We start from the raw sequence: 13,576 nt of genomic DNA, 5'->3' as shown, positions 1-13,576 counted from the left end.
TTTTAAAATTTAAGTTTATATTTTTATTAATATTATGTTCTATAATTTTTTGATTTTTTGGCATTTGTTTTGATTTTTTGACTTTTTTTTTAATTTTTGCACCTTGCTTAAAAAGGCGTGCGCCTCACCTTGTGCTTTGCGCTTTTAAAACACTGGTCGAAGGGGTGGGGCCCTTCTTTTGTCCTAGAAAAAGGAGGAAAGAATGGATCTTCCTTGTTGCTGGTGTATTGATTGGATAAAATCTTCCTTGCTTGTAGTTTGAGGTTTTTGAAGTCTTAAGGAGTTCAAGGTGGTGTCCGCCAACTTGTTTATTGATCAAACCCTAACAAACAAGAAAAAATAAATCGAAACTGTGTATGGATTATAAAAACATTATAAACCTATTAAATGAATAATTTAGTGTAACAATTTTATTTTAATATTATAATCTCATAATATATATATATATAGGGGTATTATATGGCCGGCCCCATAGTGTTAGGATGAGGCTTAGATATGATGATTATAAGGCACCTTGTAAAACAACTAGGTGTTTGGGCAAGGTATTTGTCCAATACGACCAAGTTTTCCTATGCCTAGGTGCCTGATGCAGGATCTTTGTGATTCAGCACAATTCGTGCAATCAACTTTGGTGTAGATATGTAGGTCAAACAAAGAACAGAGAAAGAAGAGAAGAGAAGAGATGGAAATAAGATGAAAACCCTAGGCAATCATACCCTCTCAACTTGGTAGTCATACCAAATTCTGTAGAGAAAATTTCTTTGTTCATTAGGCAAAAAACTGTTCTTCAAATGAGCCTTACAAGCTTAATAAGAAAGAAGCTTCTAAAGGAGGAAACTTGCCCCCCAAGTTAGCTTGCCCAACAAGCCACTTACAAAAGAAGCTAAATTAGACTAAACCTGCCCCAAACAATTACAAACATAAAGCCAAACAAAGGGAAATTACTAGACTAAGTCTTGTCCCCAAACATTACCCCTAAACATGTAAACTTACAAAAATACCCTTGCTGTCTAGGAATGCAAGAAAGTCAAATAAGTCCTGTCCAGTGGCAAACTCAACCACACAAAGAGTATCTTAAGGTGGATTGATGACTCTAGGATCTTCCCAAGTTGATCCACTGCTAACCCAGCTCCCATGTGGGCCCCATGTCATCATAATAATGCCATATAAGCATAGGAGCAGCTTTGGTTCTCTTTTGATATGCCTTAAGTTGATCCCCATCACCTAATAACATGGTTTTTAAAACCGACCTGGAGACCGAACTGGTCAGGGGTCCGGTTACCGGGTCGAACCTGTTCTGACAAAAAATAAAAAATTAAAAAAATTAAAATCGGTCAAAACCGTTCAAGCAGTTTGAATGGTTAACCGCCTGGGTCAGTGGTTTGCTGACCAAAATCAACGGTTTTTATGGAAAATCCAATTTTGAGGAAAACTGGAACCGGTCACCTGACCGGTTCCTGGTTTTTCCGGTCTGACCGTCCAGTCCGGTCCGGTTTTGAAAACCATGCCTAATGACAACTATAGTGTAGGGGTTGGATATGGGTAAGGGTTGATCACTTGATCCTCGTTGTTTGGCCACTTGCTTCTTGCTTCCTGCCTTTTTGTTTCTTTTCCTTTCCTTATCTTTTTGGGGCCATTGGCCTGTATAGCCTTTGTATACTTTTTTTTTTCTCAAGTTATTTTCTAATTTAATAGAAAAGGTAAAAAATAATAATTGAGGGAGGATTGAAGGGGCCATTTTCAGAGATTCTGCTGCACATGTACACTCGTGTTAGTATTTGAACCTGGGCCTCTGAAGGAAATCCTTTGGTTGTATCATGACCCAACCAGTTGCTTTATCAGGTGAACACAGCATGATGCTGTGTTGTACCTGGTTGCCCAGATTTTTGACAATTCGGTGCTTTTGATTGTAATATATTGTTGCTTATAAAAAAAAAAGAAGTGTTCTGAGAGAGGTCTACAAATCTGATCAATTTTCTGTCATAACAAATCTCCTTACAGGCAGAAAGGTTCAGTACTTTGTCTTCCTATCCTGCTCAACTTCACGATTCTTCTAAGTCAATTTGATCATTTAGTATTTATTTTTGTTTTATATTCACAATTTCTCTATTGCGATCTGTAAAAAGCCTTACATGCTTTCTTTAGGCTGGCATTTGTTTATCAATAAAGTGGACATAAAATTATTGAGATTGAAATTTGAAATATTTCTGCTATCATTTCCATCCTTTTTACAATGAGAACTTTGTTTTCCACCCCTTTCAAACTGTTTTGATGTAAATGGCAAGGAAAACGAAGCTATTGTAGAAGGCACACAAATACAGCTTAAATATTTCAGTCTACAAAATCCTTAATCCAGTTAACATTGAAACAAATAGAGCCAAAACAAGAAAAAATATCATGATTTAAATTATTGACATACCAGTGTTTATGAATTACTTATTTTTGGGGTGGCAAAAAAATGCCCCGACATAGCCATACCAGTGTTTATGAATTACTTTTTGTTTATCAGCTTCAAATGGAAATCCCCGTCTACCAGATTCATTGCATTATATTGACCCTTCAGGCCGGCCAAATGCTTACCAGAGAGTAAGAAATTGATCTTTATTGTTCTATATTTTTGTTGAATTTTTATTTATCAAACTAATTTAGTTGGGTGACCATATTTCTTTCACAGGCAATCTTAGAGGTTGGAGAGGTGTTGCAATTTTATGATTCGGATAAACGTTTTCCTTCCTGGGGTTTTGGAGCACGCCCTATTGATGGTCCAGTCTCTCATTGTTTTAACTTGAATGGAAGCAGTTACCAATGTGAGGTGAAAGATTAGCAAAACCAGTAGTTGTTAGCAAACTTGGATAATAAAATTTCTGTTTAGAATTCCACTGTACTAAGAAGATATGATTATATTTTTCCAGGTTGAGGGAATTCATGGGATTATGATGGCTTATACAAGTGCCCTCCACAATGTATCATTTGCTGGACCAACCCTTTTTGGGCCAGTGATCAACACTGCAGCAGCAATAGCTAGCCATTCTCTTTCTTGCAGCCAACAGAAGTACTTTGTTTTGTTGATAATCACGGTAAGAATGTGTACAGGGGCAATCTCTCTTCACATCTATGAATGTGATAGGTTATACCAAACAGGCATGAATCAGCCTCTTTCTGGGGTCTAACCAAAGATTTTTCTTTTCTATCTTTTATTATAAAACTTCTTAATCGAACTTTGTTTGAATTTCTCAGGATGGAGTCATAACAGATCTCCAAGAAACAAAAGATGCTCTTGTAAAGGCTTCTGATTTGCCGTTGTCAATTCTCATCGTTGGTGTTGGTGGGGCTGACTTCAAAGAAATGGAGGTGCTGTATTCCCCTTACTCTCCATTGCTAAGACTGTTCAAGTCTTTGAGTTACTGACATTTTTGTGTCCACTCATTTGAAGCCAGAATTTCAATTAGGAGTCAAAACAGCATGCGAAGCCATCTCTCAGTAGTTCCATTTATTTGCTTTCTTGCCTTTTTGTTTACCCAATTTTCTCTTGGTTTGGCAGGTTTTGGATGCAGACAAAGGAGAGAGACTTGAGAGCTCTAGTGGACGAGTTGCATCACGTGATATAGTGCAGTTTGTTCCATTTCGGGATGTACAGAGTATGTAATCTTTGGCTCATAACCTGACTCTGAACAGTTTTCAACTGTTCATTCCATTTACCCTTGACAACTTTTACTGACAATACTCATTCAGAAGACCGACAGTAACCGCAGTTTCAATTGCAGGTGGAGAAATGTCAATTGTCCAATCACTTCTAGCCGAATTGCCCACACAATTCTTAACCTACATGCGTTCAAGAGGTATTCAGCCAAAGAGCTAATTATCTGTCAAAATTGTAAATAGGATTTTATAACTGTTTCCCATCCTGAATACCTCCCCTTGATTTTGCCTACCATACCGAAAACGTTCCCAGATTGCAGTGGTGCTCTTTATTTCTTTTCATTTCCTACCACTCCAGCCTCCTGATTTCTGGTTTTCAGTCTCTCTCATTTGGCTAAAAAATGGATTCCAAACATGTTTACAAGTCAAGTTTCCATCAATACAAAGCCCAATGCGGAATGGAATCAAAATATGCCATGAAATTGCAAGATTGTATTCCCATCATTACAAAGCCCAATCCGGAAAATAACCATAATCTTCCATCAAACTCCAAGAATGAATGTTCTTTAATAGGAATAAAGTGGAAGGTAATCATTTCCTGGTGGATGCACATTAAAGATTATTCGATAAATTTTCTGCTTGTAGATAATTTGTGGACTGAAACTCCACACCATGAACATTTGTACTCGTATTATGGCCTCATTGGGCGCTCTTTAAGTAAATTGTTTTTCTTGTTGGTTGAAAACAGAATGTTTCTCAAAACAAAATGGCTGTGTATGTGTATGTTTTTTCCCCAAATGTTTGAAGAGTGAAATTTTGTTTTTATTTCAGACTATAATTTCTGTTTCAAAAAAAAAAGGATTTGTTTTTGGAAACAAAACCATCTTATTTTCACTTCTCAGAACAAAAACAGAGTGGGAGAAAATGTATTTTTTGCTGATGTTGCAGTTCAGAAGGCAAGTAAAAACAAAACATTCAGTGTCTAACGGCCCCTTGGATATCGATTTTTTTGGTTCGAATATGTGGCCACGGGGGTTTATGGCCTGAAAAGTAATTTATTTTGATTTGAGGGCTTCCTACCTCATCATAGACCAATGCTGATTGAGCATTTGCATGACTTAAGTCATCAGTCATCACAGAAGCAACTATGCCATAAAGAATAGAATCAATAGATGTAAAATATATATATACAGCAGGGAGACGGGATTTCCTGCACTAAACGGTAAACGGCATGATTGTGTCTCCCCCTGTTATCTTTTTTTTTTTTTGAAATAAATTAAAATAAAATTGAAAAAATAAATAAGATTTAACTGCGAGAAATAAAATAGGGAAAACCGTTAACTATTAACCCTTACCCTACCTAAGGTTGAAGAAAGCAAACCTTCTGCCATTTCAGCTCCGCAATATTTTATTCACTTTTGTCGTTCTCCTTTAAAGCAACATCATGGACCTAATATAGATTTATTTCCCTAATCTAAACTTTGTCCTAGTCATAAATCTAGACAGTATGGTTTGTTAGATAATAAAAACCTATTCAATGACCTTACGTAACAGCTTAAGCTTTTAGGTTGAATGGTTCCTTGGGATGGTATTAGAGTTTATTTGACCAAGTGGTTTAGTCTTTGATCCTTATTACCCATTTTATAATAATTAAATTTCAATACAAGGTACGGGTGGGTCTCTGTTTTTCGTCTTTTGGGTAATTTGGTTCGGTTAGTTCGGTTTTTGGTTTCGCTTTCAAAGTTAGAAATTTGGTTAACCGAAAAACCAAATTAACCAGAACTCGTTATATAATATAAAATATATAACATATAATATATAATATGCTATATATTTATATATAATATATTACAATGAAATTTCATAATATATATTATATTATAATATATATATATATATTAATTAAATTCGGTTTTTAACCGAAATAACCAAAATTTTCAGTTTTGGTTTTCTTGTAATTTGGTTTGCATTTTTTTTATTTCGGTTTATTCGGTTCGGTTTTTAACCGAATAAACTGCTCACCCCAAAGAGGGCGTGCTAGAGAATAAAAAAAAAAAAAAAATTCAGAAACCTCACCTAACAACTTAAGTATTTAGGTTAAACAGTTCTTTGAGATGGCTACCAAACCAAGAAAAAAGTCCTAAAAAGGGTTTCTACAGTTACTCTTTTTGGTAAGAAAACAATTTCTAAAACTAATACATATCAAACGAATTCTAAAAATAAAAGAGTTTTAATTCAAAAATAAAAATAATAAAAATTACCAAAAATCCTGTCACAGAATTGTGGCTACTTGGAGACCAAATCAGCCCCCCACAACGTCCCACAGCACATCCCCGCCATGTATTGAGAATAACTCCCGATGATAATCCCAGAAATGATGATGTCATCATCAGGAGGTGTTGTGGGACGTTGTGAGGGCAACCTTGTGGGGAGCTGATTTGGACTCAGCTACATGGCTATCCATAAATTGGCCATAACCTACTCAATTGATGTCCAAATCATGTGATCCCGAATGGGTAATGGACTAACCTATCCAATGATGCCAAACAAGCAAGTTTTAACCCCTCAAATTTAGTTAACGACGACGGATTTGATACAGTTTCTTGCCTGGTTCTGTTTGGAGAGACCAAGGACCATTGGCTGCTTTGTGCATCCAACTTTTTTTTTTTTTGTGAATGTCACTGCACCTTAAACTGATTGTCACCCATTACAAGCATGACTCCAAGGCCATAAACAAGGGAAATGATCTCCACTCTAATCACGTTCCAATACAATATGCATTATCATTTATCAGTAAAGAAAGAACCACAATGTAATCATGTATACCAAAAGCTCCTATACTCTTGATGGGTTAGGATTATCAACCGAGCACCCATCAAAATTAGTCTTGACTCTTGATGGAACCAATGGAGAGGAGGGAACTAACTGCAATCAATGACCTGCCCATGGGCTGAAAATCTAGACACAGCATGCTAATCCCTGCTATCATTTATACAGAAACCTCTGAGTGCCACTGTTATCAAGATCCATTGAGCAACCCTGATAGTAACTAGGTCAGTCAGACTTTCTATTAGAAGTTTTCTTAGTTGGAGGAGAGAGAAAATTAGCACAGAAAACGAGGAACCTCACCAGGAGGATGCCAACAGGATTTGGAAAAAGGGGAAAAATGGTATAAAATTCTTAAAGGAAACTCCCAAGAGCCAAGAAAGAGGAAATTGATACATTGGTGTTGGAGAATATAAGAACCGTTTCAATAAGCTTCCAGAAAAACACTTAGTTTCCTACTAAAAAAAGAAAAACACTTAATACTTTATATGGGGAATGGGATCAATCCACTAATTGGTCTAAGCAAAATATTAAGTAGAGGCGGCTTTATGGGTCAGGGGATGGACTACCCGGTGATGTTACAAGCCCGATCTCCTACCCACGGGACACCACAGCCCTACATCGATAACAATCTCCTGTATTTGTATGATTCCAACGAGTTTGGCTTCAGTCAGGGAAAAGCCCATTCGGGCAGCTTCTACTGCCTTGCATTGAGAATATCTTCATACTTACATGCTTTATTTAATGGAGAGATATTCTCAATGCAAAGTTACAAAAGGCTGTTAGAATGGTGTGGGCACAGATTTGCCCTGATAGAAGCCAATCTCACTTCCAATGTTCAACTGTGGTGTCATGTGTGTAGGGTTTAGAAACATGTATACAAAATTTTGCACCGTACATATTTATATTTATATTGTTTTCAAATTGAATCTTTGATATTATCAAATCCCTCTGCCATCAAGGTTGGGGGGTTAAGGGAGGGGGATGGGCTACTTCTGCTGTGTAGCCTCAAGCAGCAAATTGAATCTTAAGCTCAGTTTGGAAAGAATATAAATACAAATTTGTAGAATGCAAAACCTCATATTTTATATTATTTTGTATGTATTTGCACTGTACATATTTATATTTGTACTCTTTCTAAACCGAGCATTAGGGTCCATCTGGTTTATAGTTGGAATTGAAATCAAAATGGTTTATTCTCATAGCCTATTTGATTTGGAAGGGAATCAGAATAAGAATTGAAATCAGATGGAATGGAATTTCATTCCCAAGGGAAGAAGAGGGGATAGCCATACTTAGGGGTGGATTCGAGTCGAGCTGAGCCGAATAGTACCAGGCTCAAGCTCGATTTTGAAAAAAAAAAATATTTTATAAAAATAAAAATTGTATATCAAAAATTTTTTATTTTATATTTAAAAAATTAAGAATTATAATATTTTTATTATATATATATATATATATATATATATATATATATATATATATATTCAAGCCGGCTCACGAGCCGAGCTCTAGTAGGCTCGATCTTGGTTCGTTTAATAATCGAGCCACTGAAATCAGTTCGATTTCAACCGAACTCGAACAACTCGTGAAAAGCTCGGCTCGTTATCACCCCTAGCCATACTCAAATGAGGGAATACCATTCCATCATGAATGAGAATAAGATTCCAATGAAATTGGAATGGGCCAATCCAGTTCTAATACTAAATCTCTAATCCCGTAAACCAAAAGGATCCCTTGTGAGAAGGTGATGTTTTTTGAAACGGAAAAATCCATTTCTTCGCATGTGATTTGTGCACATGGACGGGTCCCGATCAGGTGGTGTATTGTTATTACTTATTAGGGATCCAGCAATGGACCTACCAAATAAATAATTATTTATCAGTAGATCCAAACTTCATATATATTAAGCTTCATTGGAGCCTGAATTAATAATTGCCAATTACTTCCTACAAAATATGCGTCTAATTAAATAGTTCTCTGCAATTAGCCTTAGTTGTTGGATTTGTATCCCGGATTCCCATTTATATTTTTATTTACTTATTTTTATAGTTTATGTCATGGAATATGCTCAATTCATTCATTTCAAACATCCACGAGCTAATGTGGACTGCTTTTGCTTAACACAGAACACATTAATAAAAATTTCCTAAATTAGAGGCGGAAATTATTATGACACAGTGCAACGTGTTTGACATTACGAGATCATTACCGTTGGCGTGGATCAAATTGATCTTCATTCGCGAACATGATATGCCAAAACAAACCAGAATCTCTCAGTCTATTTCCTCTAATTTCATCCATACCTACTCTCCTACCCGTGTTTACTGAACCGGACCGGACTGATCAGTCCAACTGGAAAAACCATGAACTGGTCCATCGACTGATCTGATCCGATCAGATCAGATCGGATCGGCTGATCCAACCGGGAAACCAAACAACCAGTTCTGATTTTATAAAAACGTTGGCTACTTGGCTTCTTTTTTTTTTTTTTTTCTCATCAACTTTCTAATGCCATAACTTTTTGTTTGGTGGTCAAATTGAGTTAATCCTTTTTTTTTTATTTCAATTTATAATTAATATTATTAATTTATTATATTCGATCCAACCAATTGAACTGATGACCCAGAAGCGTTAGGGAGAAAACAGTATACCTCCAGTCCGGTATTGCTCATAGTCAAACCTTTTGCTCACTGAGTCTTTGGTCGTCACGTTGGATACTTTTTTTAAGGACTTTCTTAAGGTATCCCGACATCACGTTGTGTACTGTTTTTTTTCGAAGGCAATGGCTAATTTTATTAAGAATGCTCAGAATCTTAAATACAATGCATGAGAGTCCAATCATCAATAGTAAATAAAAAATATATATATATATATGAAAAGGTAAACTTAAAATAAATTATTGATAAAGAAACAAATTCTAAGCACCGGGAGAAATTCTTATAAGACGATTCAAAAAGATGAAAACCCTAATGAAGGAGGACCAACCTCCAATAGAGTCAAAACTCATCAACAAACTCCCAAAAACGGGGATACACAAAAAAGGATTGCCAAAGTCACCCCTTCCATGACAATGGTAACTAAAAACTTCAGACTTGGAAGGGTGAAAAGGAGGCGTAACTAAAAACTTCACGTTGGGTATTTGAGAGGTCAAATATTAGGTTGTTTACATCAAGGTTTTTAAACCCAAATTAGATAATGAATCGGTCAGGAGTCCAGTTCTTGGGTCAAATAGTCTGATCATTCGAGCTGAACGTATGGCCTGTTCTTACAATAAAATTTAAAAAATTAAAGAAAATAAAAAAACATACAGTCAAAAGCATTGAACAGTTTGACTACCAGGATCAATAATTTACTGATTAAATTAATAGTTTTTGGCAAAATAACGATCCTGAGATAAAATAAAATGAAATTGTCACCTGATTGATTTCTGGTTTTCCGGTCCAACCGTCCAAATATTATTAATTAGACAATCATAATCCACTATCCTCTGACACGTTAATCCGCACACCACTTCCATGCAACAGTAAAAGATGCGTAATTGTATGAGCTAACGTGTCCAGTGGAGACAGCCTTACCGGCAGTAGAAGTCACCGCCTCACTGCCAGACTTAAATTAAGTGTCTTTTGGCAAGTTTTTTTTTTTATTGAATTTTGACAGTCCACATACCGTTTTGTTGGAGGTGAGTCTTTTTCGCAAAGACGAGACAAAAACGGTAAGAGGTTTTATTTTTAACTTTTTGAAATAAATTTAAATCAAACTTCTTACTTCGGGGCAAAGTTTTTCGGCAGCTTCTAAAAACCAACAATCGACACGGAACGCATCAAATGGAGCCCAACTATAAGGACGTCATAATTAGAATTTATGGGCCAGGCCCATAATGGGTAGGACGATATACATGGGGCGATCCAGTGATCCAAAAGCCCATTTCTATAGAAACCTCCAAAATCCCAATCTATTTGAATTTAATAGAGGTTAAGACTTTTACGGAAAAAAACCAAGGAATATGGAGATTGAGTGTTATATCGGATGGTTACGTGATAACGTCTAAAGGGCAAAGAAGTCAGCAACAACTCCCACTATGTCAGCGCTATCTCACGACTGTGCTACTTCACTTCACATTTCATCTTCATTATCCAAACAACAACCTTTGGCTGCCACAAATCAAATCCTTTTCCCCCCGTAATAAATACAAGGAGAGAAATCATCCAATTCAAATTTGACGTCACCGACACCTCTTATCTTACAATCTCATTATTTCCACCTATCCACGGATCCACGGAAAAATCTATGCTGCCCGAAAGATATGATATCCAAAGAATCAATTTCCATTGGTTATAACTGTTTTTGGCATCTTGTCTTTTCGGTTATCGGAGTCGAATATAAATCATGATAATTAATATAGTCAAATTCATTGAAATAAAAAAAAATGGGTAAATTGTTAAAATCTTTCATGATCGTTGTTGAAACTTCTTCTAAAGTTTGGTAATTGTAATCGTCTCTCTTGAACTTTTTGACATGATTGCAAGCAGTCTACTCTGATGGTAGATCCATTAGATTCCTCTAAATAGATGTATAAAAATATTCAGAATACCCATACAATTACTTTTAATAAAAATATTTATTTTCTAATTTTTCTTTTCATATCAATCACTTATTTTTCCAAACCCTTCCAATTTTTTTTTTTTAATTTTATCGCTCAAGGTAAAGCTGCAACTTTAAATTTATCTATTTCTTATTGTTTATAAAGTTTGTATTATTTTTTGTATGAATCAGTCTTAATAGAAATTGCATGGGTACTCTTGTTAAGATGGTATACTTGCAACTGTATTAAAAAGTTAATAGGAGGCGGGGGAGATTTCAGCTAGGTCAAGAGGTTTCGGCAATTTATTAAAAAAAAAAAAAGCCTGAATTGTGGCAGAAATGGAGGAAGCAGATTAAAAGTTTGACATGACCATCTTAATAGCAGCCGTTGCCATCGATTACATGCTTTCTAAATTTTAACATTGAAGCGTAACGGTGACAGTAAAATGGTTAATTGGTGTTTGGAGGAAGATATCTTTCAGTAGGTTGGGCCTGGGTCATGTATCAAGTTAAAGCCAATAACTTCAACTTTAACGCATAAAACTAGTCTAACCCACACCCACAATAGGGGGTGTTAATTGGACTGGATTTGGTCTAATCCGGTCCAGTTCAATGTGATTCCATTATAAATGGATCAGGTCCAATCTAATCCAATGAATATTTTGGATCATTTTGGACCGGTTCAATTCAATGTTTGGACCGTCTAATCTGTTCAATTTTATTTTAATTTAGATTGATTTCAACCTGAATTCGGTCCATTGGCACATATATTCTTATTTTATATCAATGGATCAGATATTGGCTTAATCCAACACAATCCAATATAAATTTATTACGGGCGAATCAGGTCCAATCCAATCTAATAAATATTTGGGAGAAGTACTAATCAACCCAGATCAGAATTTACTAGGCCCAAAGTACAGGGGGAATGCATCCTGACCGTGAATTGATGCCAAATTCACGGGCAGGATATGGTTTATAGGGGGGGGGGGCTGGAATTCAGAATTCTGCATTGTGTGTTTCCGTACTTTTCCCTAAATATTTTGGTCTGGATTGATCCAATCCCATATGTCTCATTGGTCTGTCCAATCTATCCAAATTGATTTTGGATTGGATGGGGTCCAATTCAAAACCAGTCCATTGACACCCTTACCCACAGCCACACTATAAAAGGATATTATTTATTTATTAATCAAACTTATCGTTTAGAATCCAATTATAACTGGCATACCTCTAGTTTGCTATTTTGACCATAAATCTGATCATTTTATTTGTAAATCAATGATGCCAGAAAGGTATGATATTGGGATAGCTTTGACCAATTAATCAAAACTCTATGTATTTTTATAAATACTATTTTTATGATACTAATTAATTGGTAATAAAATTTTCCAATATCAGAGTTGAATCCTAATTGTATATCTCTCTTTTCAAACTATCTTCGATATATCTAATGATAAATTGACAATTTTTGGACTTATTATATGAAGTTATCAGAATGGGTTCGGGTCTTGTGGCTGAAAATGCGGACTCAAAATAAAATAAAATAAATAAGTAAATAGAGCAGAAAGACCCAATCCCCATGTTTATCAGCTGATGGATCCGAGCACTAACAGCGCCATAACTAGTAGAATATATAAGAAAGAAGAAGATATGGTCAAAAACATGGTAGAGATTGGCATGTGAGAGAGGGATTAAGATAGCTTATCTATGAAATTAAGTTGAAAGAAAAGGGGATTCAGGCACCCAAAGTGGGCAAATTAAAAGACCCGGATTATTATATGGCATACTCACATGTTACACCTGACAAAGTCAATTTGAAAACGGCATGAAGCCCAAGGTCATGGCCCTGTCGGAGACAGAATAAATGAATCATTTGAGAATATATGAAGCCTTGATACATGCTATCTCCTGCTGTTATTATCATTTTATTATTAATTAGGGACTCTATTCCAACTATTGGAAGCTTTTGGCCTTATATCAGAGGATATATAGATGGCATGTGAAGGGTTTCAAATTACTGTCTTTGTTGCAGCATTTCAGGAGGCATCTCCACGTGAACCTTTGCTTGTGATTGAGAGAGATCGATCTAGAGAGAGGGGGTGGGGGGGGATATAAGTATATAAGGTTGAGATCACATTTCCTGCGACCAGATAATATGGAGACCCTCAATAAAATGTGAACACATCTCAGTGTTTCAAAGAAAAAATGAAACATCACATACATCAATTAGTGTTTCGTTTAAAATATTTACGTGTTTATATTTTATTGGGGGTTGTATATGAGCAGAGTTGTAGGAAATCTCTTCTCTACAAAAGTCATAAGAATTTGAGAAGTGCACTGGTCAATTATACACTTGTAATCATCTTATAAGGTAGGAATTTTATCGGTTTAAAGAACAAAGAAAAGAAAGATGGCAAGTCTCTATCACTTGCATGTTTGGCCTGGCACAAACACATGGTGCACATGCTTGGTCCATGGCACCCAACCCTGGAAGATCCCCACCTAGCTAGCTCATCTCTTGAAA

At 35.8% G+C, this 13,576-nt stretch overlaps 1 protein-coding gene across 2 annotated transcripts in view; it reads left to right on the top strand.

Annotated features, from left to right (window-relative positions):
• LOC104591866 (protein BONZAI 1-like) overlaps window positions 1–4,384 on the top strand; it is a 30,111-nt gene extending 25,727 nt beyond the window's left edge. For both annotated transcript variants that reach the window (XM_010250941.2, XM_088903109.1), the window contains 6 exons: window positions 2,510–2,586; window positions 2,675–2,812; window positions 2,913–3,077; window positions 3,238–3,351; window positions 3,542–3,638; window positions 3,765–4,384. In XM_010250941.2, coding sequence (XP_010249243.1) covers window positions 2,510–2,586; window positions 2,675–2,812; window positions 2,913–3,077; window positions 3,238–3,351; window positions 3,542–3,638; window positions 3,765–3,859 — 686 coding nt within the window. In that variant the 3' untranslated portion in view covers window positions 3,860–4,384. The remainder of the gene's footprint in view (window positions 1–2,509; window positions 2,587–2,674; window positions 2,813–2,912; window positions 3,078–3,237; window positions 3,352–3,541; window positions 3,639–3,764) is intronic.
• The last annotated feature ends 9,192 nt before the right edge of the window (window positions 4,385–13,576 follow it).

Source organism: Nelumbo nucifera, chromosome 4 (genome assembly GCF_055504915.1).
Source record: "Nelumbo nucifera cultivar China Antique chromosome 4, China Antique-T2T, whole genome shotgun sequence".
Taxonomy (NCBI): Eukaryota; Viridiplantae; Streptophyta; class Magnoliopsida; order Proteales; family Nelumbonaceae; genus Nelumbo; species Nelumbo nucifera.
This window is presented reverse-complemented; position numbering and strand designations above follow the sequence as displayed.